At 44.5% G+C, this 25,866-nt stretch overlaps 1 protein-coding gene across 3 annotated transcripts in view; it reads left to right on the forward strand.

The window, feature by feature from the left end:
* LOC147452098 (BTB/POZ and TAZ domain-containing protein 3-like) overlaps positions 1 to 25,866 on the forward strand; it is a 148,006-nt gene that overhangs the window by 19,564 nt on the left and 102,576 nt on the right. For all 3 annotated transcript variants that reach the window (XM_086517893.1, XM_086517895.1, XM_086517894.1), the window contains exon 2: positions 25,078 to 25,829. In XM_086517893.1, coding sequence (XP_086374019.1) covers positions 25,458 to 25,829 — 372 coding nt within the window. In that variant the 5' untranslated portion in view covers positions 25,078 to 25,457. The remainder of the gene's footprint in view (positions 1 to 25,077; positions 25,830 to 25,866) is intronic.

Consider the following 25,866-nt stretch of genomic DNA (forward strand, 5'->3'; position numbering starts at 1 on the left):
GTGAGTGCTTCTGCTCCGCGAACTCAAGGGAAGAACCAAGAACCCAAGCAAAACCTAAAGAACCCAACCAGAACCAAGAGCCCAAAGAACCTTTCTCAGTTTAAAGAATCTTCGTGTCCCAATCCCGGACTTATTAGCCGCTCCCACCCTTGGTCCATCGCACATCGGGTGTGCTCCCATCTTCATTGCTATGTCTTTGAATGAAGATGGACATTGAATGCACGAAAATCCAGATCTTGAGTACCAAGATCTACTTGCCTCCTATGCGGATATGGAAGGAGTTGGAGAAGGAATCCCTAACCTTCTTCTGCATTCGCATTTGCATGTAGCGTGCATCCACTTCCGTCGACATGGTACCATTGGAAATACCTCCGAGCACCCTTACCTTTCATCTTCATCCGCAATGTTTTCACGACAGGACTATTCGAGTTGTCACAAAACGGGAGCGTACACGAGCACTTAGAAAATCTGAAAATTATAATTCTTTGAAAACATGAGAGAAGGGAGAAGATCGACACAATATTGGGGACCAGAAGATGGGCTGGTCCCCCCCGTTAAGAGTATTCTTTTATTCAGGGAGAATTCTTATACAAGCACGAGAACCCGAGGAAACCCCTCCGTTCTGTAATCTTAGACCCGAAGGTCGTGCTTCCCAGTAAAGGGCTTGGGCACAAGGCCGTTCCTTCCCGTAAGGGACTTAGGCGCGAAGCCGTACTTTCCCGTAAGGGACTTAGGCGTGAAGCCGTACTTCCCGTGAAGGGCCTTCCCGTGAGACGGGAGTTTCCTGCAAAACAAACCACACAGAGCAACAATTCTCAATGCGTATCAACACCTTATACCTGTCGCTCCTTGCTAGGAGAACTGACCTCCGTACTCAATCGTCACGCGAACACTTGCAAAATTCTGTCGCCAGTCTCTGCTCCAGAATCCTAGCGCTAGTGCTTTTCTGCTGCTTCCGACTCTCTCAAACTGAAACGCTGGCTACCCTTTTATAGGGTCTGACACCCGACAAGAATAGGGGTCCAAAAGCAGAGCTTGGCGCTCCTAGAGAGAGGAGAGAGAAAATCGCGTTCTAGAGAGAGGAGAGAGAGAGATCGCAATTCAGCCCCCTGCCTTAGTTTTAGCGCTGGCTTTTTTTTTATTAGGAGCCTTGCTTGCTTTATTTTATTAATAAAGGGGCCGGTCACTTAAAAGCGACCGGTCACTTTATAAAATAAAGTGTGAACCTGTTCAAACTTTAAAACTCACTCAGTTAGTGAAAACAATGCTACACGGACACATTCCAGGCGTCCCCGGGTGCAGGACACGACACAGATGGAATGCAGACACAGACTCCTCGCGGGAAAACATCTGTCCTCCCGCGACTGTTCCTGCTTTTCGTAAAAAGCGTCATTGAACCCATCTTTATTCTTTTGCTTGCGTTCTTACGCGTACTTTCTTACTTAGTTCGGATTTCCTCCTTAGCCTACGGGATGCCCCCTTACTGATGCACCCTTCACCCATCATGTGACGCATCAGGGGCACTCGTAACTCGGCCCTTTCCACCGAACTTACGGAAACTCCTTCGCGATGTTTACCGTCACCCATCAAATGACACATCAGAGTTGTCCGTTCCTGATGGCAGTTCCTGTAGCTACAATTTTTTAACAGTTCTTAGTGCACATAATAAAATATCATAAAAAGAAAAGATTAATCATAAGAAAATAGTCCAATTAGCAACATCCCTCTGGCTTCTAAATAGTTGACCTCAACTGTAGTGCTTGGACATATACCTCCAGTATCTCGGGATAAGCTGCTAATTCCTCTTGCGTCATCCACTGAGCATCTAGATTCGAGTAGTTCTTAAACTTAACCAAATACTTCCGTGTTATCTTTCCGGATTTGAGAGGCCGCTCCTGATGACTTACTATCTGCTCCGGTTGGAGTATTTCTTCTGTTTCCTCAACCTCAAGAGGTTCCTCAGCACTAGGCTGGCTTGGAGGCGGTTCCACATACGGCCGGAGTAAACTGACATGGAAAGCATTATGGATCTTCCAATTAGGCGGTAGCTCTAATCGGAAAGCGACATCATTTACTCGCTCAGTGATCTTAAACGGCCCATAATATCGGGTAGAAAGTTTTACCACTTTCCCCTTATGAGACGCTTGTTTCTTAAGTCTTGCCTTCTCAAACTTGAGTAAGACTAACTGTCCGATTGTTAAGTCTAGATTCCTTCTGTGCTTGTCTTCAGCTTTCTTATGCTTTTCCTGAGAGCGTAGAATAGCTCTCCTCACTTGCCCGTAGGCGGTGTCCAAATCCCGGACAAACTCATCTGCTGCAAAGATCTTATCCTTAGTTAAAAGGATCGGTGGAAGCAAAGGCTTACCATTGAGAATCTCAAAAGGTGCTTTCCCCGTCGATGAGTGTATGGTATTGTTATACGCATACTCGACAAGAGGAAAATATTTCTCCCAGTCAGATTGCCGGTCTGACACATAAGCTTTTAACATATCCAATACTGTGGAGTTGGCTATCTCACTTTGCCCGTCCGTTTGAGGCTGGTAGGCAGATGAAAAATTCAGCTTTGTACCAAGATTATCCATCAAGGCACGCCAAAAATTTCCTGTCATGCGAGGATCTCGATCGCTCACAATAGACTTAGGCATTCCATGATGCTTAAAGATCTGTGCTAGAAAGACCCTAGCCATATGATCTGCTTTGATCGTTTTCTTGACTGGTATGAAGTGTGCTTGCTTGCTAAACCTGTCCACAATGGTCCAGATCGCGTCATTTCCAGTCTGAGTTCTAGGGAGGTCCATGATGAAGTCCATGGCAATACTTTCCCAAGGTTCATTAGGCACATGCAAAGGTTGTAGCAACCCAGGCATCTTATGCCGATCATACTTCACTTTTTGGCAAACCAAGCATTCCCTGATGTACTTATCAATGTCTGCTTTAAGGCTAGGCCAAAAGAGATATCTTTCCATTGCTAAGGTCGTAGGGAGAATACCCTGATGACCCGCATAAGGCGAAGCGTGTGCTTCATCCATGATCTTCTTTCTTAATGGTTTCGCCACACATATGGCCTGATGGTGGTAGAGATAACCGTCCCGGATGGAATAGGGAAACTCATTCTCTCCACGATGTAGCTTTCCCCAAATGGTGGAGAAGTTTGGATCATTCGGATACAAATCTGGTAGTGCTTCTAATTCTTGGTGATACACCGAAGTGATAGCGTTCACCCTTGGCCGCCTAGACAATGCGTCTGCGACTACATTCTTACTCCCAGCCGTGTGAAGGATCTCGAAGTGAAACATAGACAAAAAGTTTGCCCATCTCATGTGCTTTTCAGATAGTTTCCGTTGCGTAAGAAAATACCGCAAACTCTGGTGATCAGTCTTGATCACAAAATCCGCTCCTAGAAGATAGTGCTTCCAGTTGGATAAGGCGTGAATCACAGCCGAGAGTTCCTTTTTGTAGATTGATGCATGCAACTCTGCATCTATAAGCCGTCTGCTTTCGTAGGCCACTGCATGGCCTTCTTGGTTTAACACTGCTCCGATGCAATCGCCCGAAGCATCGCAGTGAACCTCAAATGGTTTCCTTAAGTCAGGCACCATCAAAATAGGTCCATGGCTTAGCAAGTACTTGAGCCGATCAAAAGCTCCTTGTTGTCTCGATCCCCATCTGAAAGGAATCTTCTTCTTTGTCAAATCATGAAGTGGTCCTGCTACATGAGCAAATCCTCGGACAAACCTTCGATAGTATGAACATAATCCCAGGAAGCTACGTACATCATGTACCGTAGTGGGAATAGGCCAATCTTCTACCACTCGGATCTTGGCAGGATCCATACTCACTTGATTGTGAGAGACTATATGGCCGAGATAGTGTATCTCAGAGAGAAAGAACTCGCTCTTCTTTGCATTCACATGCAACTCATGCTTTCGCAATTCTTGAAACACTAAGTCCAAGTGCTTCCGATGTTCCTCTTCTGACTTAGAGAAGATGAGTATGACGTCAAAGAATACTCCCGTAAAAGCTCGATACGGGTTGAAAATGCGGTCCATCATGCGATTGAACGTCGCAGGAGCATTGGTCAAGCCGAAAGGCATTACCAAAAATTCATATAGTCCAAAGGTTGTGCGGAAAGCAGTCTTATGGACATCCTCAGGGGCGATCCGTATCTGATGATACCCACTCTTTAAGTCTATGCGACTAAAGATACTTGCACCCTGCAACTTATCAAGTATATCATCAATCCGAGGGATCGGAAAGCGATTCTTGATTGTGATCTTGTTTAAAGACCGATAGTCTATGCACATTCGAAACGTGCCATCTTTCTTCTGCACCAGTAGAACTGGAGAGCAGTAGGGTGAAGCACTGGGCCGTACTAGCCCTTTCTCTAGAAGCTCGTTGACTTGCTTCAAAATTTCCTCTTGCTGAGCAAGACTTACCCGATAAGGGGGTTGATTGGGAGGCAAGCTACTCGTTATGAGATCTATGCGGTGATCTTCCGGGCGTACCGGAGGGAGTTCGTCAGGAAGTGTTTCTGTGAAACAATCCTTGTACTTTTCAATAAATTGAAGATGCTTAATTTCCAGACTAGAGAGAGAGTCCCTACTAGTTTTATCCTTTGCAAAAATCAAGTAAGCATAAACACACTTCTTCATTTCTTTCTTAATGGAGATATGGCTTACAATTGGGAACTGCCAATCTCCTACATCAGCTTGAATCTTTATTTTCTTACCCCATGATCAAAAGTGAGGGTCTTTTCCACATAATCGGGAATAGGTGTCATGTGAAAGTGCCATGGCATACCCAAGATGATATCACATCCCTCGATGGGTGCCATCAAAAATGATTTGCGGTCCTTGTACTCGCCAATCCGAAGATTGAGTTGTCCTTGCACGTGAGTTGCATTGGTTGTCAACCCCTCGAATGCCGATCCGGATGTAACCGGTGTGCCAAGCTGAGCCGGTGTGAGGCACAATCGTTCCGGAGTATCCAGGGAGATGAAGTTATCTGTGGATCCTGGATCATAAAGAATCAGTACTCGCTGGTTGTTCAAAGACCCCCAGCCCTTCAGAAGTTGACGCTTCCCTTTCTCAGATTCTGTGTTTCCTTGAACATCTGGGATTGAGTTCGAACTTGGTGGTGCGGGTTCCTTCCTTGCTTTCTCTTGCCTCGTAGAGGCTTGCTGTTGCCGTTGCTGCTTTAGAGGGCAGTCCGGTTTCATATGTCCTTTCTCGCCACAGTAGAAGCATCTTCCTTCCTCTCTGAAAGTTTGAAGTTGAGTAGGAGAAAGATACTTAGTTCGCTTGCCAGTGCTCTCTGGCTTCTTAGAATGATCATCGTCTCTAGATGGATGACGTTTTCTTCCTTGGCTCCCATGGTCATCGTAGACCCCTCTGTCTTGCACGGTAAGTGCTATGCTCCATCTTTCTGGGCGTCCCAGTAGAGTGCAAATCCTCAGCGATGATTGCTGACTCCATCATCCTTTGAAGTGTATCATGCGGATACACCTTCATACTCTTTCGAAGCTGCGGTTGGAGACCCGCTTCGAACTTTCTTTTCTTTTCCTCGTCGGCAATCTTCATGAGGGGAGTGACCTTCAGAAGAACCGACCAATACTTGTCCACATAAGTCGTTACTCTTTCATGTTCCTTCTCGGCAAGCCAGTCCCATTCCTTCCGTATGTCCTGCTCGAAGTCAGGTGGAAGAAATTGTTCATAAAATTCAAATTTGAAGCTCTCCCAAGTTTTGGCCTGAGAACCTTCCAGAATCTTGGCTAACCACCAATTACTTGCCGTTTCCTTGAGGTGCATCCCCACATGGCGTAATTTGGATCTTTCTGTGAAGTGCCCATTGGTAAAAGCAACTTCAAACTGTCTGATGAAGGACAGTGCTTTGGAGATGTCTCTCCGTCCGTTGTAGGTTTCGAACTTGATGTCCTTGTCACCCGATTTGAAGACTCTCATGCGATGTTGAGACTTGCGACCATGCTTCTTGAATCGAGGCTTATCTTTAGGTTGATGTAGGGTAGTGGCAGTACTAGCTGCTTCCTTCTTCTGACGAGATGATCGAGAAGTAGAAGTATAATCAGGAGAGTAGGATGGAGATGAGATAGAGATGTCCTTGCTCTCGTCTAGCAAAGAGAGCGCTTTTTCCTGGCCTTTCCTTGAAGTAGGCCGTTCATTCCGATCCGAAGATCCTTTGTGCACATCGGCACGTTCTTCTTCTCTTGCCTCCTGTGGTCTCACGCCAACAGTGTTGTCTGGATGCTTGGCTGCATCAGTTCCATTCGTTTTCTTCATTCCGCCCAAAAGCTTTTGGACGTCTGGCAACAGTAAGATTTGTTGCAACTCCGCAAGCTGAGCTTGCACTTGTTGAAGCTCCTCTTCAACGCTTCTCCCTTGGCTTGACATGGTTCTTCCTGTTCTTCCCGGAATCGTCCTTCTTTGCAGAGAAAGAGAGGAGTCCGAGCTCTGATACCACTGTCACAAAACGGGAGCGTACACGAGCACTTAGAAAATCTGAAAATTATAATTCTTTGAAAACATGAGAGAAGGGAGAAGATCGACACAGTATTGGGGACCAAAAGATGGGCTGGTCCCCCCCCCCGTTAAGAGTATTCTTTTATTTAGGGAGAATTCTTATACAAGCACGAGAACCCGAGGAAACCCCTCCGTTCTGTAATCTTAGACCCGAAGGTCTTGCTTCCCAGTAAAGGGCTTGGGCACAAGGCTGTTCCTTCCCGTAAGGGACTTAGGCACGAAGCCGTGCTTTCCCGTAAGGGACTTAGGCATGAAGCTGTACTTTCCCGTAAGGGACTTAGGTGTGAAGCCGTACTTCCCGTGAAGGGCCTTCCCGTGAGACGGGAGTTTCCTGCAAAACAAACCACACAGAGCAACAATTCTCAATGCGTATCAACACCTTATACCTGTCGCTCCTTGCTAGGAGAATCGACCTCCGTACTCGGTCGTCACGCGAACACTTGCAAAATTCTGTCGCCAGTCTCTGCTCCAGAATCCTAGCGCTAGTGCTTTTCTGCTGCTTCCGGCTCTCTCAAACTGAAACGCTGGCTACCCTTTTATAGGGTCTGACACCCGGCAGGAATAGGGGTCCAAAAGCAGAGCTTGGCGCTCCTAGAGAGAGGAGAGAGAAAATCGCGTTTTCTAGAGAGAGGAGAGAGAGAGATCGCAATTCAGCCCCCTGCCTTAGTTTTAGCGCTGGCTTTTTTTTATTAGGAGCCTTGCTTGCTTTATTTTATTAATAAAGGGGCCGGTCACTTAAAAGTGACCGGTCACTTTATAAAATAAAGTGTGAACCTGTTCAAACTTTAAAACTCACTCAGTTAGTGAAAACAATGCTACACGGACACATTCCAGGCGTCCCCGGGTGCAGGACACGACACAGATGCAATGCAGACACAGACTCCTCGCGGGAAAACATCTGTCCTCCCGCGACTGTTCTTGCTTTTCGTAAAAAGCATCATTGAACCCATCTTTATTCTTGTGCTTGCGTTCTTACCCGTACTTTCTTACTCAGTTCGGATTTCCTCCTTAGCCTACGGGATGTCCCCTTACTCCGTCACCCATCATGTGACGCATCAGGGGCACTCGTAACCCGGCCCTTTCCACCGAACTTACGGAAACTCCTTCGCGATGTTTACCGTCACCCATCAAATGACACATCAGAGTTGTCCGTTCTTGATGGTAGTTCCTGTAGCTACAATCTTTTAACAGTTCTTAGTGCACATAATAAAATATCATAAAAAGAAAAGATTAATCATAAGAAAATAGTCCAATTAGCAACACGAGTGGTAGTACTTGCTCGCAAGGTAGAGTCAACATCAAGACTAGTATTCTACGATAGTAGTAGGGCTACCTAGTAACTCGGTTGGTCAGTGTTTACATCGTAGCAGTCCCTACATCCGCAGTATTCACCCTCAGCGTTTTCAGTTCTCAGCCCATTGCGGTCCCCGGCGATAGCAGATCAGCCCACAGCTTCATCATTATCGAAGCACCCCTCGTCGTCGTCATCGTCATCGTCATGATCGTCGTCATCGTGCTCGTCGTTGTCGTCATCGTCATCGTCGTCATTGTTGTAGACGCATCACCAAGCGTCTCTAGCAACATCCCTTAGCACCTAAGTAGCACCTTCAGTACCCAACAGTACCCGCAATACCAAGTACCCGCAGTACCAAGCACCAAAGTACCTGTAGGACCCAACACTTAGCCTCTTAAGTACCAAGCACCCATCGCAGTACCCCTCGGCATCTACATCAAGTATCCATCAGTACTTCAACAATACTCAACATGAGTAGAATCTAGTACCCCTCAACATCTCAGCATTTAGCATCATTGTATCAGCATTTTGTGCAAGTAATGAAGCAAGTACTTGCTTTGGCAATAGAGCAAGGGGGCCCTTGAGGGTGGTTGGGACTCGACATGCGGTGTCGCCTCTCTTTTCTCTCTCTTTGCCCATCTCTCTTTCATTCAGTCCAATTTAGTTCTATTCAAGTGAAGCAAAGTAACCTTGTGTTTGTGGGGAGTACTAGATCTGAGCTAAATCCTTAAACTCTTCCGTTGCACGTGACAACTGCATACCATCACTTGCACAATACAATCACTTAAGCATATGGGCATACGAGTAGTCACTTACGTCATTTATAAATAAGTGAATTTGACATGACATTTATAAAAAGTAGGTAGGACAAATTGTGAAAGAACCTATATAAGCAACCCCTTCGTCCCCATTGGGATCATCAGAAGATCAATACCATGCACCAAGGACCCCATTACCTAGTACCTAGTAGTACCCTAACGTTTTCCCTCAACATCCATCGGCATTTCCATTGCTAGCATGTTCAACATCAACTGATTAGCCCTAGTGTTTTTTGTAGCAGATCAGCCAACGTTTTGCACCAGATCAGCCCGCGGTTTTGCACCAGCATCGTTTTTGTAGATCATGAGCATGGAGCACTCAGTATTTAGGATTTAGCCATTGTATCAACATTTTTGCAAGTAGTTAAAGCAAGTACTTGCTCTGGCAACAGAACAAGGGGGCCCTTGAGAGTGGTTGACATATGACATGCGGTGTCGTCTCTCTTTTTTGTGTGTGTGTCTCTCTCTCTTTCATCGTGTTTAGTTTAGTTTTTTCAAGTGAAGTAAAGTAACCTTGTGCTGTGTTTGTGCGAAGTACTAGATGCGAGCTAAATCCTCAAACCCCTCCGTTGCACTGACATTGGTATTAGAGCTTTGGACATTGGCATTAGAGCTTTGGATGTGCTAGACGTCGCGAACTCAAGGGAAGAACTTAGAACCCAAAGAACCTCTCTTAGTTTTTCTTTCTCAAAGAAGCTTCACATCCCTACCCGGACTTATTAGCCACTCCCACCGTTAGTCTATTTGGCATCTGGTGCACTTCCGTCTTCATTTCTATGCCTTTGAACAAAGATCGACATCGGATACATGAAAATCCAGATCTTGAGTACCAAGATCTGCTTTACTCAAGGTCTGCTTGCCTCGTATGCGGGTATGGTAGGACTTGTAGAAAGGATCCCTAACCCACTTCTGCATTCGCATTCGCATGTAGCATGCATCCACTTCTGTCAACAAGGAACCGTTGGAAATACCTCCAAGCACCCTTACCTTTTATCTTGACTCGCAATGTTTTCACAAGTTATTAGGGCGGTAGCACTCGCTCGCAAGACAGAGTCAGTATCAAGGCTGATATTCTGTGACAGTAGTAAGGCTTCCTAGTAACACGGCTAGTCTGTGTTTACATTGTGAGAGTGCGCGTGCGCGGAAGCGTGAGAGAAGAGGAGAGAGAGAGATAGTAGACACAAAACGCTTGTAGGGGAAGAGGGGCGATCAGCCCCCCTGACTACCAGAGCATAACCTGTCAATACAACGTCAGTCTATATGAAGTGGGTACCCCCTTGCCCCCATATATATGAGTGCCTAAGGGAGGTCGAGCATGCATGGATGATGCCCCACAACCCATCAAAATAAGAGAGTGTCCCATGGTGGGCGCTCAGCTCAAGTGGATGGCCGGCCCCAAACTTGGGCGGTCAGACAAGGTACATATCAGACTATGGGTGCCCAGCCCGGAGACATTAGCCGTACAAGGAAGTGCCCTAGACCTGTGTGAAGCAGCAGAGTGGTGAACTCTAACATACATCGCAACAGTACCTACATCCGCAATTTTCATCGATTTATGCATCCACAAACATAAGAAGCAATCAACATCAGAAATAAAAAAAGCATTTACAGGAAGAAGTTTGGCAGTTGTGTCTCACCTTTAATAGGGGGGGATCACGTGTGCATTTGCATTGAGCATAACTTGAACTCCAACACATGGGTCCAAATAATGTAAAGGGAGCTCCACTTGCCCCTATGTGTCACTCACATGCCTCTCTCTAGCTGAAGTAAGTGGCGGCAACGGCCACCTGACTAGAAATTTGGCAGTGTGGCCACTATCACATGTGCGATGCCGATCTCGTTGGAATTCGCATTGCCACTATCCTTGTTAAGCTTGCCTTTGCCTTTGTCCTTTTATAAGTTCTTGCATTTGCCTTTGGCTTCACATTCCTGAGCCAAACAAAGCATCTTCTCGCATATATAACAACAGCTCTCGGACCTCATGGGTACCGAGGCTTTTAAATTGATCACTGGGATTGATGCCCTTTTCATAGCCTAGTTGGACATGTTGGTCGTCGTTTTCGTTGGAGACTTGCTTGCACTTTGAAGAAAAATGACATTTTCTTGTCATCTATCTCATTTAAGAACATCGAGTAACTAATCAGACCGGATTCCATTAATTTGAAAATGGTTGAAGCGGATATAAGTGGGACCGACTCGCCCTTCAATTTTACATCAAGTGTCATGGATGCTTGAGAGTCAGTCGTTGCTTGCATCATCACCTATGTCATCGCCTACATCATCGCTAGAAGGCTCTAGAAGAATCTAGAAGCATCTAGAAGATTCTAGAAGTTCTAAAAGTATCAAGGAGATTCTAGAAGTTTCTAGAAGCATGGAGAAGATTCTGAAAGAATCTAGAAGTTTCTGGAAAGCTCTAGAAAGTTGAAGAAGGATCTAGAAGGTTCTAGAAGAACTAGAAGGATCAAGAAGTTTCTAGAAGATTCTAACCTCCTCAAGAAGAAACTAGAAAGTCCTAACCTCCTCAAGTAACCTCCTCAAGCACTAGTATAAATAGGGGTCTTGGGCCACAAGCCCCTCAGTCTTGCCAACACCAGTTGTGAGGCTCCTATGAGGAAATCCCTCTTCTAGTTCTTGTCTTATGTTCAAGTCTTGTCCTTGCAATCAAGCTTTGTCTTGTACTCAAGTCATGTAATCCAAGTCTTGTATCTAGCTCTCTTAATAAAGTATTAAGTCTTATAATCAATATTAAGCTTATCATCAAGTCCAAGTTCTTGTACATTGTGAGCGCCTCCTCTTGCTCTCTTCTAGCTCTATACGCGCTCATAACAGTTTGGCAAGACTACCATCTGTTAATCTTCTGGAGCCATCATGGAGCCGACGGATGGAAGGTGTCATCAACGCATTGCAAAGCATCCAAGCCCAGTTACAAGAACTTCGCGAGAGTAACGCTCAGCTTCAAGCTCGGCAACCCCTAATCTTGGGACCGGCGTTGCAAAATCTTCAACGTCAAATTCAAGAGCTTCAAGAGACAAGCACACATCAAGCACAAGCTGCAAGATCTAGCTATTCTCAACAACATAAGAAGGAGCTGAAGGTCAGCATGCCTGAAAAATTTGATGGGACTAGATCAAAGTTTAGAGGTTTTCTCCAACAAGTGCGTCTCTTCATTCGAATGCAACGAGAGCGTTATCTAGATGATGCCTTTCAAGTAGGCCTTATTGGGACCCTGCTCTCGGGTACGGCTCTCTCCTGGTTTGCTCCCTTACTTGAAATAGAATCTTCTCTTCTTCATGACTTTGAAGCTTTTGTGCGGGAGTTCTCTGCAACCTTTGGGGATACTGATAGAGCAAGGGTTGGTGAAACCAAACTTAGAAATCTCCGCCAAGGATCAAGACCTGCATCCGTCTATGCATCGGAATTTCAACAGCTCACTTGTGATCTGACTTGGCATGAGGAATATTTCATTAGCCAATTTCGGTGGGGATTTAAGGATGACGCAAAAGATCTTTTATTGACTATGCCAAAGGTTCACACACTAAGCGAGTTCATCTCTCAAGCAATAGAATGTGATAATCCACTATTTGAGAGGAGACAAGAGACGCGTCTTGGGGCACCATTGCGACCCCAAACAGAAGTGACACATAATGGCTACAGACCTCAACAGGGCCATGAATCAAGCATTGAGTCCATGCAAATTGATTCAGCATGGTTTCGACCTCTCTCAGCCCAGGAGAAGCAAAGGCGACGCATTAATGACTTATGTATGTATTGTGGAGAGCAGGGGCACATAGTTCAACAGTGTCCAAGGAAGAGAAGGATGAAGGTTCATGGTGCAATGGCCTCAACGTGTTCGGAAAACATGGATGTCCAACCCCAATAGAGACCGACCGGTTGGACAAAAGACAAGCAAAAAAAGGTCTCTTTCTTTCAGCTGATTCCACTTCAAGTTTTATGCTACCAGTCAAGATCCATATGCCGGGTAGGCACATGGATTGTGAAGCATTACTAGATTCAGGCGCAACGGCGTGCTTCATGGACAAAGAATTTGCGAAAGAACAAGGCATACCACTTGTGGAGAAGTCTAATCCAGCAACTGTAGAAGTCATTGATGGTCGTCCCCTCGCTTCAGGGGATGTCAGGTATGAAACTCGCCCCATAGAAGTAACATTGTAGGAGCATGTTTCAAGAATAGCGTTCAATATTATACAAAGCCCAAGCAGTCCAATTGTTATTGGGCTACCGTGGCTTGAATTACATAATCCTGACATCGATTGGAGGGCTCGGAGAATTGAACCACGAAAAGTCCAAAAGAAGAATGGAAGGCATAATAGGCCTATATATCTTGGAGCCAAGGTCTTCATGCGTGCAGCCAAAAAGTATCCAACTTCCGTGATATTTGCAACACCAACCGACACGTCGACAACAAAAATCATGGAGGAATTGCCACGTCAATATTAAGATTACAATGATGTTTTTGAGAAGAAGAATGCAGACCTCTTACCGAAGCATCGACCCTATGATTGTGCTATAGAGCTTCAGGAGGGAACCCAACCCCCTTTTGGCCCAATATACAAGCTATCTCACGATGAATTGGTAGAATTACGGAAAAATATTGATGAGAATCTTGCTAAGGGGTTTATACGGCATTCAAAGTCCCCAGCAAGAGCTCCAATACTCTTTGTAAAAAAGAAGGACGGAACTCTCCGGATGTGCGTGGATTATAGGGGCCTAAACAAGATCACCGTCAAGAATCGCTATCCCCTTTCCTTGATCCCAGAGCTTCTTGAGCGCCTTGGCAAGGCAAGAATATTTACAAAAATATATCTTCGTGGTGCTTACAACCTAGTCAGAATCAAAGAAGGTGATGAATGGAAGACAGCCTTTCGGACAAGGTATGGCCACTTTGAATATACTGTCATGTCATTTAGTCTCACAAATGCCCCAACTATTTTTCAACATTTAATGAATTATATCTTTCGGTAGTATTTTGATTATTTTGTGGTAATATATTTGGATGATATCTTGATATTTTCCAAGGATCAAGAAGAGCATGAGCACCATGTACGATTAGTGCTTGAAAAGCTTCGTGCATCAGGGTTATATGCAAAGTTGGAGAAGTGCTCTTTTCATCAATCTAAGGTGGAATTTCTTGGTTATGTAATTTCTGAAAAGGGAATTTCCATGAATCCAAAGAAGGTTAAAACCATCCTTGATTGGGAGACACCCACCTCGGTAAGAGATGTTTAATGGTTTGTTGGATTTGCAAATTTTTATCGTATCTTTATACAGGGATACTCCAAGGTGGTTACAACGTTCACATGGTTGACATGCCATAATAAGTTTGTCTGGGACTGAGAGGCCGCGAAAGCATTTCAGACTCTCAAGCAAGCTTTCACGACCGCACCCATTCTAATTCATGCAGATCCTACAAAGCCTTTCATCCTAGAAACGGACGCTTCAGATTTTGCCCTTGGCGCTATTCTATCCCAAGTAGGAGAGGATGGTTGAGTACATCCAGTGGCTTTTCATCCCCGCAAGTTCTCAGCTGCAGAAATCAATTATGAAATCCATGACAAAGAGCTCTTAGCAATCATCGACTCCTTCGACACTTGGCATCACCTACTTGAAGGAGCTCCTCATAAGATCACTGTCTATACAGATCACAAGAATTTGGAATACTTCATGACATCCCGCGTCTTGAATCGTCGCTAAGCCAAGTGGAGTGGTATCCTATCAAGGTTTGATTTTCTTATCTCTTATAGACCTGGCCGTCAACAAGCTAAGCCATATGCCTTATCAAGAAGATCCTACCTTGCACCTAGAGAAGGCGACGCAACATTTGATCAACAAGAGTCAGTGATTTTGAAACATGAGCAGCTTAAGCTAAACGCCACCATGAGCCAAGCTCCTGAAGATTCTACTTTTCTTTCTAAGGTGAAGACACAAATTGCCAAAGATCCACTTGCTCAGAATATTAGACAACAACTACAAGGACAAGAGGTTAATGAGGACTTTCAAGAAATTGATGGACTAATTTACTATAAGGGTCTTCTATATATTCCGCCAGGACCAACACGCTTGGAGGTACTTCAACAACGGCATGATCTTTCATCAGCAGGGCATTTTGGGGTTAATAAGACAATTGAGCTTCTCTCCCGTGACTTTTGGTGGCCTCAAATGTGGAAGCAAGGAGTATGTAGGCACTTGTGACACTTGCAATAGATCAAAGGCCCCTCGTAATCATCCTCATGGGTTACTCTCCATCCCTTGCCCATTCCAACCCAACCATGGTCATCCATCTCCATGGATTTCATTGTAGAGCTACCCTTGTCACAAGGATTTGACTCCATTTTAGTAGTCGTGGATCGGTTTACAAAAATGGCACACTTCATTCCAACGACTAAAACTATCACCAGCGAAGGTACGGCCAAACTCTTTCTACATCATATCTATTGTTATCACGGATTACCGGATGACATAGTTTTTGATCGAGGCCCACAATTCATCTCTAGCTTTTGGAAAAGCTTATTCAAGCTACTCGGAGTACAAATCAACCTCTCCTCAGCCAATCACCCACAAAGTGATGTACAAACAGAGAGAGTAAATCAAGTTTTGGAACAGTATCTCCGCTGTACTATCAATTATCACCAGGATAATTGGGTCGAGCTCTTACCGCTAGCAGAATTCTCCTATAATAATAGTTTTCATGCCTCCACCCATCACACTTCATTCTTTGCTAATTATGGTCAACATCCCAAACAGGATATCCACAGACACTATCAAGCCAAGAATCCAGCTGCTATTCATCTTATACAACAATTATCTGCAATTCACAAAGAACTTACAATTCATATCAAAGAAGCTCAATCCAAGTATAAGGAAAGTGCAGATCTCCATCGCATGCAGCATCCAAAATACAAAGAAGGGGAAAAAGTGTGGCTCCTCCGACGTGATCTGCGTTCATCTCTTCCCTGTCAAAAGCTTGATTATCGAAGGCTTGGCCCGTTTAAAATTATCCGTCAAGTCAATCCAGTCACCTATCGACGCCGATTACCCTCATCCATGAAAATCCATCCGGTCTTTCATGTCTCAGTCCTAGAACCTTGTCACACATCTAAGATCCCAGGAAGAGCCCTACAACCACCTCCTCCGGTTGAGATTCAAGGACATGACGAATATGAGGTCTAAAAAGTCCTAGATTCTCGAGTTTCGCGTGGAAGGTTACAATACTTGGTGCATTGGAAAGGCTATAATGTTAGCGAACGAACCTGGGAACCAACACACAATCTACAGGATGCATCTTTCAAAGTCGAAGAGTTCCATCAACAACATCCATGGAAGCCCAATTTAGGGAACACCACTGCTCTTCGTGGAACTCGTCGCTAGAGGAGGGGGTAATGTCATGGATGCTTGAGAGTCAGTCGCTGCCTACATCATCGCCTACATCATCGCTAGAAGGCTCTAGAAGAATCTAGAAGGATCTAGAAGTTCTAAAAGTATCAAGGAGATTCTAGAAGTTTCTAGAAGCATGGAGAAGATTCCGGAAGAATCTAGAAGCTTCTGGAAAGCTCTAGAAAGTTGAAGAAGGATCTAGAAGGTTCTAGAAGAACTAGAAGGATCAAGAAGTTTCTAGAAGCATGGAGAAGATTCCGGAAGAATCTAGAAGTTTCTGGAAAGCTCTAGAAAGTTGAAGAAGGATCGAGAAGGTTCTAGAAGAACTAGAAGGATCAAGAAGTTTCTAGAAGATTCTAACCTCCTCAAGAAGAAACTAGAAAGTCCTAACCTCCTCAAGTAACCTCCTCAAGCACTAGTATAAATAGGGGTCTTGGGCCACAAGCCCCTCAGTCTTGCCAACACCAGTTGTGAGGCTTCTATGAGGAAATCCCTCTTCTAGTTCTTGTCTTATGTTCAAGTCTTGTTCTTGCAATCAAGCTTTGTCTTGTACTCAAGTCATGTAATCCAAGTCTTGTATCTAGCTCTCTTAATAAAGTATTAAGTCTTATAATCAATATTAAGCTTATCATCAAGTCCAAGTTCTTGTACATTGTGAGCGCCTCCTCTTGCTCTCTTCTAGCTCTATACGCACTCATAACATCAAGTACTATCTCTCTACCCTTTTCATTCTTCAAAGCTGCTTTGCTCGCCTTGTAGTCGACCACCACATTGTTCTTGTGGAACCAAGGGATTCCCAAAAGGACGTCACACCCCTCCAAAGGCATGATGTAGAAGTCCTTGTGCTCTAGATACCCTTGGCAATGCAACCGAAGTTTGCCTATGACAGGTGTAATGGCAACATCTCGTCCTAGTGCCGCTAGAACCTCCTCAACCGGTGGGGTCCCATTTCATCTGGCGTAATTCCAAGTCGAGCTGCCAATTCAGTCGAAGTGAAGTTGGCCTTAGCTCCTCCGTTAAAGACGATAAGGGCCTCTTGATCTCGTACTTTGCCCCATGCAGAGCTACGTACTTTCATCCATTTGCTCAGGGTCCGTCCCCACAAAATCTGCTACCAGTCCAGCTTTTGTCTTTCCCTTCTTTGCTCACTCCTCTGCTGCTCTAGAACTTTCAGGCTTGTCCTCTGGGTGTTCTTTTGGTGCCTTGTTAGGGCACTTTGCTAACACATGCCCGTGTTCCCCACAATTGTAACATTTACCTCCTTGAAGTATTCGGCTTGTTGTTTTGTCGACAGTCGAGGGCTTGAAGGTCTCTTCTTCTGTTGCTTTCCCTTCCTTTTGTTACTGTTTCATATCTTGTCTGGTCCGAATTGTGAGCAATCTATTTGTAGGGTACGTAAGAGTGTCCCTTTGCATTGCAAAACCTTGCTTTGCATGTCCCATCAGTTGTTGCATGGACGTGGACTTCTGCAGTAGACAATAATCCCGTATCTCTTAAGGTAGACCAGAGCAAAATTGCTCTATTTGTTGCTTGAACGTAATTTTCTTAAAAGCAAAGGCCGGTAAGAAATGTTACCATATACATGTGGTAGTGATGTGTGTGAACACACTAGGACCGTCGGGGCATTTTTTCCCTCTTTAGGAGGTTTTTTCCCCCGTGCATTGTATATACGCCCATCACTCTAGGGCTATCTATCTTTCCATTGCACACTAAGTAACACACTCTCTATTGTGTGCCTTGAGCTTCCTTCGTCTTCTCCAAGCTGTGTGCGTTTCTCTGCAACCCTAATTCCAACAATTGGTATCAGAGTAGGTCACATCCTCCCGGGCTTAGTCGCCAGTTGCTCCAGCACACGCCTGCTCACTTTCTCCGATTTCAGTGAGCTTTGGCGAGCGTTCGCAGGTCGACAAAATTTTTGATTTGGGCTCATTTCGGCCTCCGTTTCCACTACAGGCAATACTGCACAGGCTATTTCGTCATTTTGTGCAAAATTTCTGTCAGTGCCGTTTTCTGCATAACAGGTGCCTTATAGTCTTCTACGGTTTGTGCTATATAGCATAGGTTGTTCCCGCTCCATTTCTCCTATTTTCGGGCAGTTTTCACATTAGGTGCAGCATTTACCATGGTTGACAACAACAACACAGATGTGTTCAAGATGTTTGTTGCTGAGGACAGGTTGGATGGGGACAACTACCCTATGTGGGCTTATATGATGCAACATGTTCTTGTGTCAAAGGGTGTCTGGAACATTGTGCAGGGCATTGATGTACGTCCTGGTTCTGAGGATGTAGGCGATGTTGAGGATGTTGTAGGTCTTGCTGCAAGGATTGCAGCTGTTAGAGTTGTTTTGCCTATGACAGAACAAGCTCGTTGGGATGTTAAGGATGCGCAGGCTCATGCATTGATTGCGTTGTCTGTGAAGTGCACCATTGTTCCTCACATCCGTTCAGCAAAATGTGCAAAACAGGCTTCGGATATTCTAACAGGTCTTTATGCAAGCCGCAATGAGGCTAAAATTGCTTTGCTGCGTAAAGAGCTGGAGTCGAAGATTATGCATGAGGAAGATGATATGGACACTTTCCTTGCTAGTGTCAAGGATATCTCTGAGCAACTTATTTCTGCAGGTGAAGTTATTTCAGACAGTTCCCTTGTGCAGACTGTTCTTGATACCTTACGAGATTCTTACCAGACTTTTGCTAGTACTTGGAGACTTCTGACCCAAGGAAATCCAGAAGTTGTCAAGTTTGATGCATTATGCACATTGCTGTTGCAAGAGTCACTTTCCAGAAAACACAGGACTAGATAGCGTGCAGTTGAACAGGCTTTTATTGCTTCTCAAAGAAAGGGTGGTAACAGCAATGCAGCCACTTCTTATGGTTCTGCTGCGAGTGGCAAAAATTATGTTCCTAATGCTTCTGCTGACAGCAATTCGTCTGGAAATTCTGGTGATAAGGGCAAAAAGAAGATGCGTTGCCATTATTGTAAAGCTAATGATCACTTGATCAAGTCGTGTCCTAAGTTGAAGGCCAAAGAGGCTAAGAAGAAAGAGGGTGGTTCCACTGCAAATGCTGGTTCCACTACAAATGCAGCCATTGTTGAGTCTTCTGTGAAAGGAGACTGTGTTGCTGATGTTGATGCAGAATGGGCTTTTAGCGCAGAGTGCACTTACAATCCTGCTATCCATGATGCATGCTTGTCACTTGCTGCAGATTCACATGTGTGGTATTTCGACAGTGGTGCTACAAAGCACATTACCTCACATCGTGAATTGTTTACCTCTCTTGAGTCTGTCCCTCATGAGAATTCTGTCACTTCTGTCCGAAGTTTTTATGTGCTTCAAACAATTTCTGGCTATGGCTGAAAATGTCTCGAAATGTACTATGGGTACCCTCTGTTCCGATCGAGGGGGGGAGTATATGTCTCATGAATTTAATGCATTTCTGGCTAGTTGTGGGATAAAACACCAATGTAAAGTGCCTTATACACGTCAGCAAAATGGTGTTGCTGAGAGAAAAAACAGGTCACTGACGGAAATGTCACGATGTATGGTCAAAAGTCAAGCTTTTTCGCATTCTTTTTGGCTTGAGGCCATCATGTGTGCCACTTATGTACTTAACAGGTGTCCTACGAAAGCTTTGCAGTCTATTACTCCATATGAAGCATGGCATGATAGAAAGCCTTCTATTGAGCACATGCGTGTTTTTGTCTGTTTGGCATATGCTTTGGTGCCACAAGTGCAGCGCAGAAAATTGGATGATAAGGCTGTCAAATGTATTTTTGTTGGTTATAGTGCTAAAAGCAAAGGTTACAGGTTGTATCATCCGCAAACAAAACGTATTCTGGTTTCTCGGGATGTAGTGTTTGTGGAAGATTCTGTTCAGCCCTTGCTGTCATGTACTAGAGACAGTAATGTAAGCTCACAGGACATTTATGACACTTTGTTGCCTCTTTTCAGTGGTGGAAATACAAATGTAAGTTCCAATGAGGCAAATGTACAGCCTATGGGGGTTTCTGAAAATGTTTTAGATCAGCCTATTACTGATGCAGATGTACATGATGTACTTGATAAGGAAAGTGCTGAAAATGAGCAGGCTAGAGGTATGCCAAAATGGCTGGTGCACACTTTGCGTGATAGTAAATTGGATGCACCTTTGTCTAGTCGTACTCGTTCAGGCTCTCATGCATCTTATGCATCAGATTGTTATGCTTTGGCTGTGTCTAGTTTACATGATGTTGAGGAGCCTCTGTCTTTTGATGAAGCACAGAATTCAGAAAATTGGATGGCTGCCATGCAATCAGAATATGATGCACTTATAGAAAATGACACATGGACTTTATGTGATTTGCCTCCTGGCAAAAAGGCCATTGGTACGAAGTGGGTTTACAAGTTGAAACGCAAGCCGGATGGTGAGATCGATCGCCATAAGGCTCGACTTGTTGCAAAAGGTTATGCACAACAAAAAGGCATAGATTATGAAGAGACTTTTGCTCCCACTTGTCGTATGACTACTGTGCGTTTTCTATGTGCATTGGCAGCTCATTTTGGTTGGGATGTACATCAATCAGACATTGTTACTGCTTTCTTGAATGGTGACATATTTGAGGAAGTTTATGTAACGCAGCCTCGCGGTTTTGTCATAAAAGGACAAGAGGACAAAGTGTGCAAATGTAACAAGGCTTTGTATGGGTTGAAGCAATCTCCTCGTGCTTGGTATGAGAAAGCTGACACTCATTTGGTCAAACAAGGCTTTCGTAACAGTCCAACTGAAAGCACATTGTATGTAAAGTGTGAGGGTGATGTATTTCTCATTGTGGTTCTTTATGTTGATGATTTGCTGATCACTGGACCAAATGAGAGACATATTGCTGAATTTAAGGCTGATTTGAATGCTACTTTCAAAATGAAAGATTTGGGGCTGTTGCATCATTATTTGGGTATACAGTTTAAGCAGTGTGATGGTGGTATTGCCTTGTGTCAGAAAAGTTACATAGAGACATTGCTATGTAAGTTTGGACTTGAGGATTGCAAACCTATTGCCACTCCCATGGAAACAGGTTTGAAGTTAAGTCTACATGATGCTGGCGATCCTGCTGATGTCACTCTTTACCAAATTGCTGTTGGCTGCCTCGTTTATGTATGCAACACGAGGCCGGATATTCAGTTTGCAGTCTCACAGGTCAGCAGATTTATGCATAGCCCAGGGTCTAAGCATCGGCAGACTGTCAAGAGAATTTTCTGCTACCTTAGTGGCACTTTACATCTTGGCTTGTTTTATCCCAAGGGGGGATCATTGCCGCGAGACTTACATGCTTTTTCGGACTCAGATTGGGCTGGTCGTTTTGACACGCGAGTGTCCACAAGTGGTTTTTGTTTCATGCTTGGCAGTTCATGTATATCATGGTTGAGCAAGAAGCAACCTACTGTGGCCACTTCGAGTTGTGAGGCTGAGTACAGGGCAGTCTTCACAGCTACGGTTGAGTGTGTATGGCTCAGACGCCTTATGGCTGATTTGGGTGTTGGACAGGACACTGCCAACACTATCTACACTGACAGTCAGAGCGCATTGGCAGTTGCGAGGAACCCAGTTTTTCATGCTCGCACAAAGCACATTGAAGTGCATTACCACTATGTCAGGGAGAGGCTCTCAGCAGGAGAGATCAGTTTGGCTTATGTGCCAACACAGGACAACCTTGCAGATCTTTTCACAAAGGCATTGTCTCGTGAGAAGCTTGAAGCTTTCCGCAAAGCTTTGGGCTTACTCCCCTTTGTGGACTGATCCTGTCCTTAGGGCATGGCACTTCCCTTTACTCATGTGCCAGCTCTCGTTCTCCGCATCACTCCAGGGGGGATTTGTTACCATATACATGTGGTAGTGATGTGTGTGAACACACTAGGACCGCCGGGGCATTTTTTCCCTCTTTAGGAGGTTTTGTCCCCCGTGCATTGTGCCAGCTCTCGTTCACCGCATCACTCCAGGGGGGATTTGTTACCATATACATGTGGTAGTGATGTGTGTGAACACACTAGGACCGCCGGGGCATTTTTTCCCTCTTTAGGAGGTTTTTTCCCCCGTGTATATATATGCCCATCACTCTAGGGCTATCTATCTTTCCATTGCACACTAAGTAACACACTCTCTATTGTGTGCCTTGAGCTTCCTTCGTCTTCTCCAAGCTGTGTGCGTTTCTCTGCAACCTTAATTCCAACAAGAAAGTGTTTCAAAATCTTTGATAGTAAGTAACTAAGGTGTCCTCCTTGGTCATCCTCAGATGATTCCAAGCTGTAATCGCATCATGTTCTTGAGTGAGCCATGATGAAGTAAAGACTCTCTTGTTGGTGTCTCCCTTCGTAGAAGCAGGGTAGGCTACCAAGTCTGTGGCAGCATTCCCCTTGAGGTAGGATGCCGCCCTCCGGACTTTAGAGTGCTCTGAATAGCATCCTCTGGAGTATGCAATATCAAATTATTGAATAAAAGCGAGGGCCCTATGAATATCCTTGAATCGAGAAAAAGTGTCAAACTTTATTGCTTGACCGCCCTCCGTAAAATCTTTGGGTTTCTTCTTCCTGTCATGGAGAAAATTATATTGATTGGCTCTGTAAAAGTGCTTCTTTGTAAACATCGGCTCATCAGAATCTGAACTGTCCCAGGAATATGAATCCTCGTCTGAACTGCCAAAACACTTCCAAGACTTTCTATGGGATTGACTCTTCTTTGCCTTCTCCTTGCCTCTATTGTGCCTCTGAATCTTTCTCCTCTTCTTGCTCTTTCTTCCCTCGTCACTAGACTCGAAGGTCGAAGAACTGTCAGAGATGTCAGAAGAAGATGAGGACGAAGTGGAAACACCCTTGAATCTCACTCGTTTCTTTGCCTCATTGGCCTTTTCAAAAGTAGATCTCCGACCGAGGCTAGATAGTTTGCTGCTCGACTCTGCTTTCCTGGTGACTTATTAGTCTGCATGAGTCTATCGAGTCACTGTTCTATTGCTTCCTCGAACTCATCCTCCAAGTACACCTTCTGAGCAAAAGTCCTAGGTGTAGTCGTCTTCTTCAATGCCGACTTCAAAGGTGATATGATGGGGGAGCGCCATCTGGAATGCATCTTGTCAAGCGGGTGCTTAGCCAAAATTTTTGCATATTGAGGATCCTTGGAGTACTAAAGCATCTGCTGGGCACAAGGGTCCACTTGCTGTTGCTGATGCATCTGCATCCTTTCATACTCAGTAGGTGTAGACCGTCCATACTGTTCCGAATCTTCCGAAGATGGACGATGTCTGTTGGAATCTTCATTATCTTCTCTTGAGCTGGAATGGTCGGGTGCCATAGTTTTCTCGTGGTGGGATTCGTCGACTGAATCCATGTGTGCTATGAGAAAAGGGATCGTATCCTTCGTAGAAGAAGAATCGACTGAGCTCTGATACCAGTGTAACAGACTTGGACATTCCAAGTCGAGAATTTACCACAACACATGTGAGCAAATTGAAAGAACTGAACAAAACTGAGAGGTACAACGTAGTTCCGCGCCCAGAGAGGTTGGCCCCAAATACTGGCGTCTCTTTTGGCATTTCTTTATTATTAATGCTTCTCAAAGTACAATGTGCGAGGGTCCTCATCTCAACAATGCTCCCAAGCGTATTTGCTTGAAATTGAGGCCTTGACACTTTATTTATAGGTCCTTGCCCTTCCAAAATCAGTATACTTGAAAAGCTTCAAGTCCAAAAGCATTTGGGTCCCAAAAGCTAGTGCTAGGGCTGCCAATGCAAATCGTGGAAATTTGTACAGGTGCCACGTTAGCAATGTAATTTGCGGAGGTCCGTATAGTCAGCCACGTCAATAGCACAGATTGTGGGTCCATACAGCTGCCACGCCATCAGTCCTTTTACGGCTTATTTTTAGCCTTTAATCCCTTTGTGCCCCATCAGAAACAGGACCTATAAGCTACTTATAAAATTTAAGGTCCTTGCATTTTTGGCTTCTCGGCTTGGTTTTGCAAGTTGATACCACTTCTTTTGCATCTTTCAGTGGGGCACACTAACAATATCTCTGTCTTCTCTCTCTAGTCTATTGCACATCTCTATCATGAAAGTAAAAGGAACCTTCAATAGGCATTGAGCACTCATCCTGAGATTCACCATCGATCACTTCTACTGCACATTACCCCAAGCGTGTTACAATGGAGGTAAGAAATGAGCCTTCAAATTTTCTTAAAACTCATCAGCAAGTGGAGGGAGGCCAATCACAGATTCCTTACGGGCTTGCTCATACCAGACCGACTTGTTATTTGTCCACTCTTAATAACAAAGAATGACATCCCTAGATATCTCTCTTTTGTCTCCTCATGTGAAAAAGTTAGAAATTGTATAATACCACTATTATTTGACGTCGAAGAGCTTGAAGTTGTGAAGGTAATATATTAAAACATTTGTGAAGGAAAACTTGTACGTCATCTCTTATTTAGCTTGACTAATTGAAAACCAAAATTTATAGGTCATAAATCCCATCATCCCCCCCCCCCCCCCCCCCCCCCCCCCCCCCCCACCCAAAAAAAAAAAACCTTCTTCTTCTTCTTCCAAAAAAAGACAAAGCAATGATTAACGTATAAAATGATTGCTCAAAATTGTATGCAAAAATAGAGCAAAAACCCAAGAAAAGTGTGATTATGGAAAACTAGTTTGGCACCAAAACTCAGGGCTTTCTGCTTGAGGCTTGGAGTTTGCATAGAAATCTAACATGAAAAAGACTTGTATCTATTTCAAGCTGAGGGATTCATGCCATTTGAGTATCTTCCACCTTTTTTACTAGTGGCCTAGCTTGTGCAGTCCATGCTGTCAGTTTAGAGAAGTAAGAGGTTTGCATATGCTTGTGGTTAGCTAAGCTCAAACTACATTGTGAATTAGACATTTGGACCACAAACTGATGAAAAGATATGCATCACATCATGCATGGGTATGCCTGTGTGAGAATGTTTGTGCACACGCACTTTTGTGTGAATTTACTTTGTTTGGCCTTACAAAGTTATCTTTTATTTTGGGCTTACAGAACCATTGCATGATTGTGCCACCTACACTCATGGCATCTGAAGAGTTTTGTGGAGCCTGTTGCTAGGCATTATTTCTCTTGCAGAGCAGAAAAACCAAGGATCTAATCTGTGGTGTAACATTGTCCTTTGGATGGAAAAGACCAGAAACCCACCCTACTGGATGTCATCTCATGTGCTATATATATGTGATAAGAGGATCCGAATGAACTGCCTACTTAGCTAAAGACACATTTTTATTAATTTTATGGAGTCTGGTTCCCCTGTTACAAGAACATCTTCATATTCTGTACACCGGATGTCATCTCATGTGCTATATATATGTGATAAGAGGATCCGAATGAACTGCCTACTTAGCTAAAGACACATTTTTATTAATTTTATGGAGTCTGGTTCCCCTGTTACAAGAACATCTTCATATTCTGTACAAAGACCTCTACCTTCTTTATGCTTACAAAAGGCACCACCCCAGGATGAGAGCAGTGAGCCTGTAAATCAACAGGTTTCTGAGGAAACACACTCTGTCCCTCTTCCAAAGTATGCACCACCACCTCCTCCCCCTTGGAAATTCTCACATAAGGTTGTGTCTTCTACTGGGAAGAGTCTTCAATGCTCACAGGTGAAAGGAAGTAGTCCCTGGATTTCAGAAGACGTGGTGGAGATGTGGGATCGTCTGTTCTTTGAGAAGAATGGTGCTGATGTCACAGTTTACACGGAAGATGGGGGCATCTTTCTTGCACACTCCATTGTCCTGGTAAGTATAGCTGGTTGTGATGATTTATAGAGGAGAA

This window comes from Adiantum capillus-veneris, chromosome 8 (assembly GCF_014529385.1).
Source record: "Adiantum capillus-veneris isolate H3 chromosome 8, ASM1452938v2, whole genome shotgun sequence".
Taxonomy (NCBI): domain Eukaryota; kingdom Viridiplantae; phylum Streptophyta; class Polypodiopsida; order Polypodiales; family Pteridaceae; genus Adiantum; species Adiantum capillus-veneris.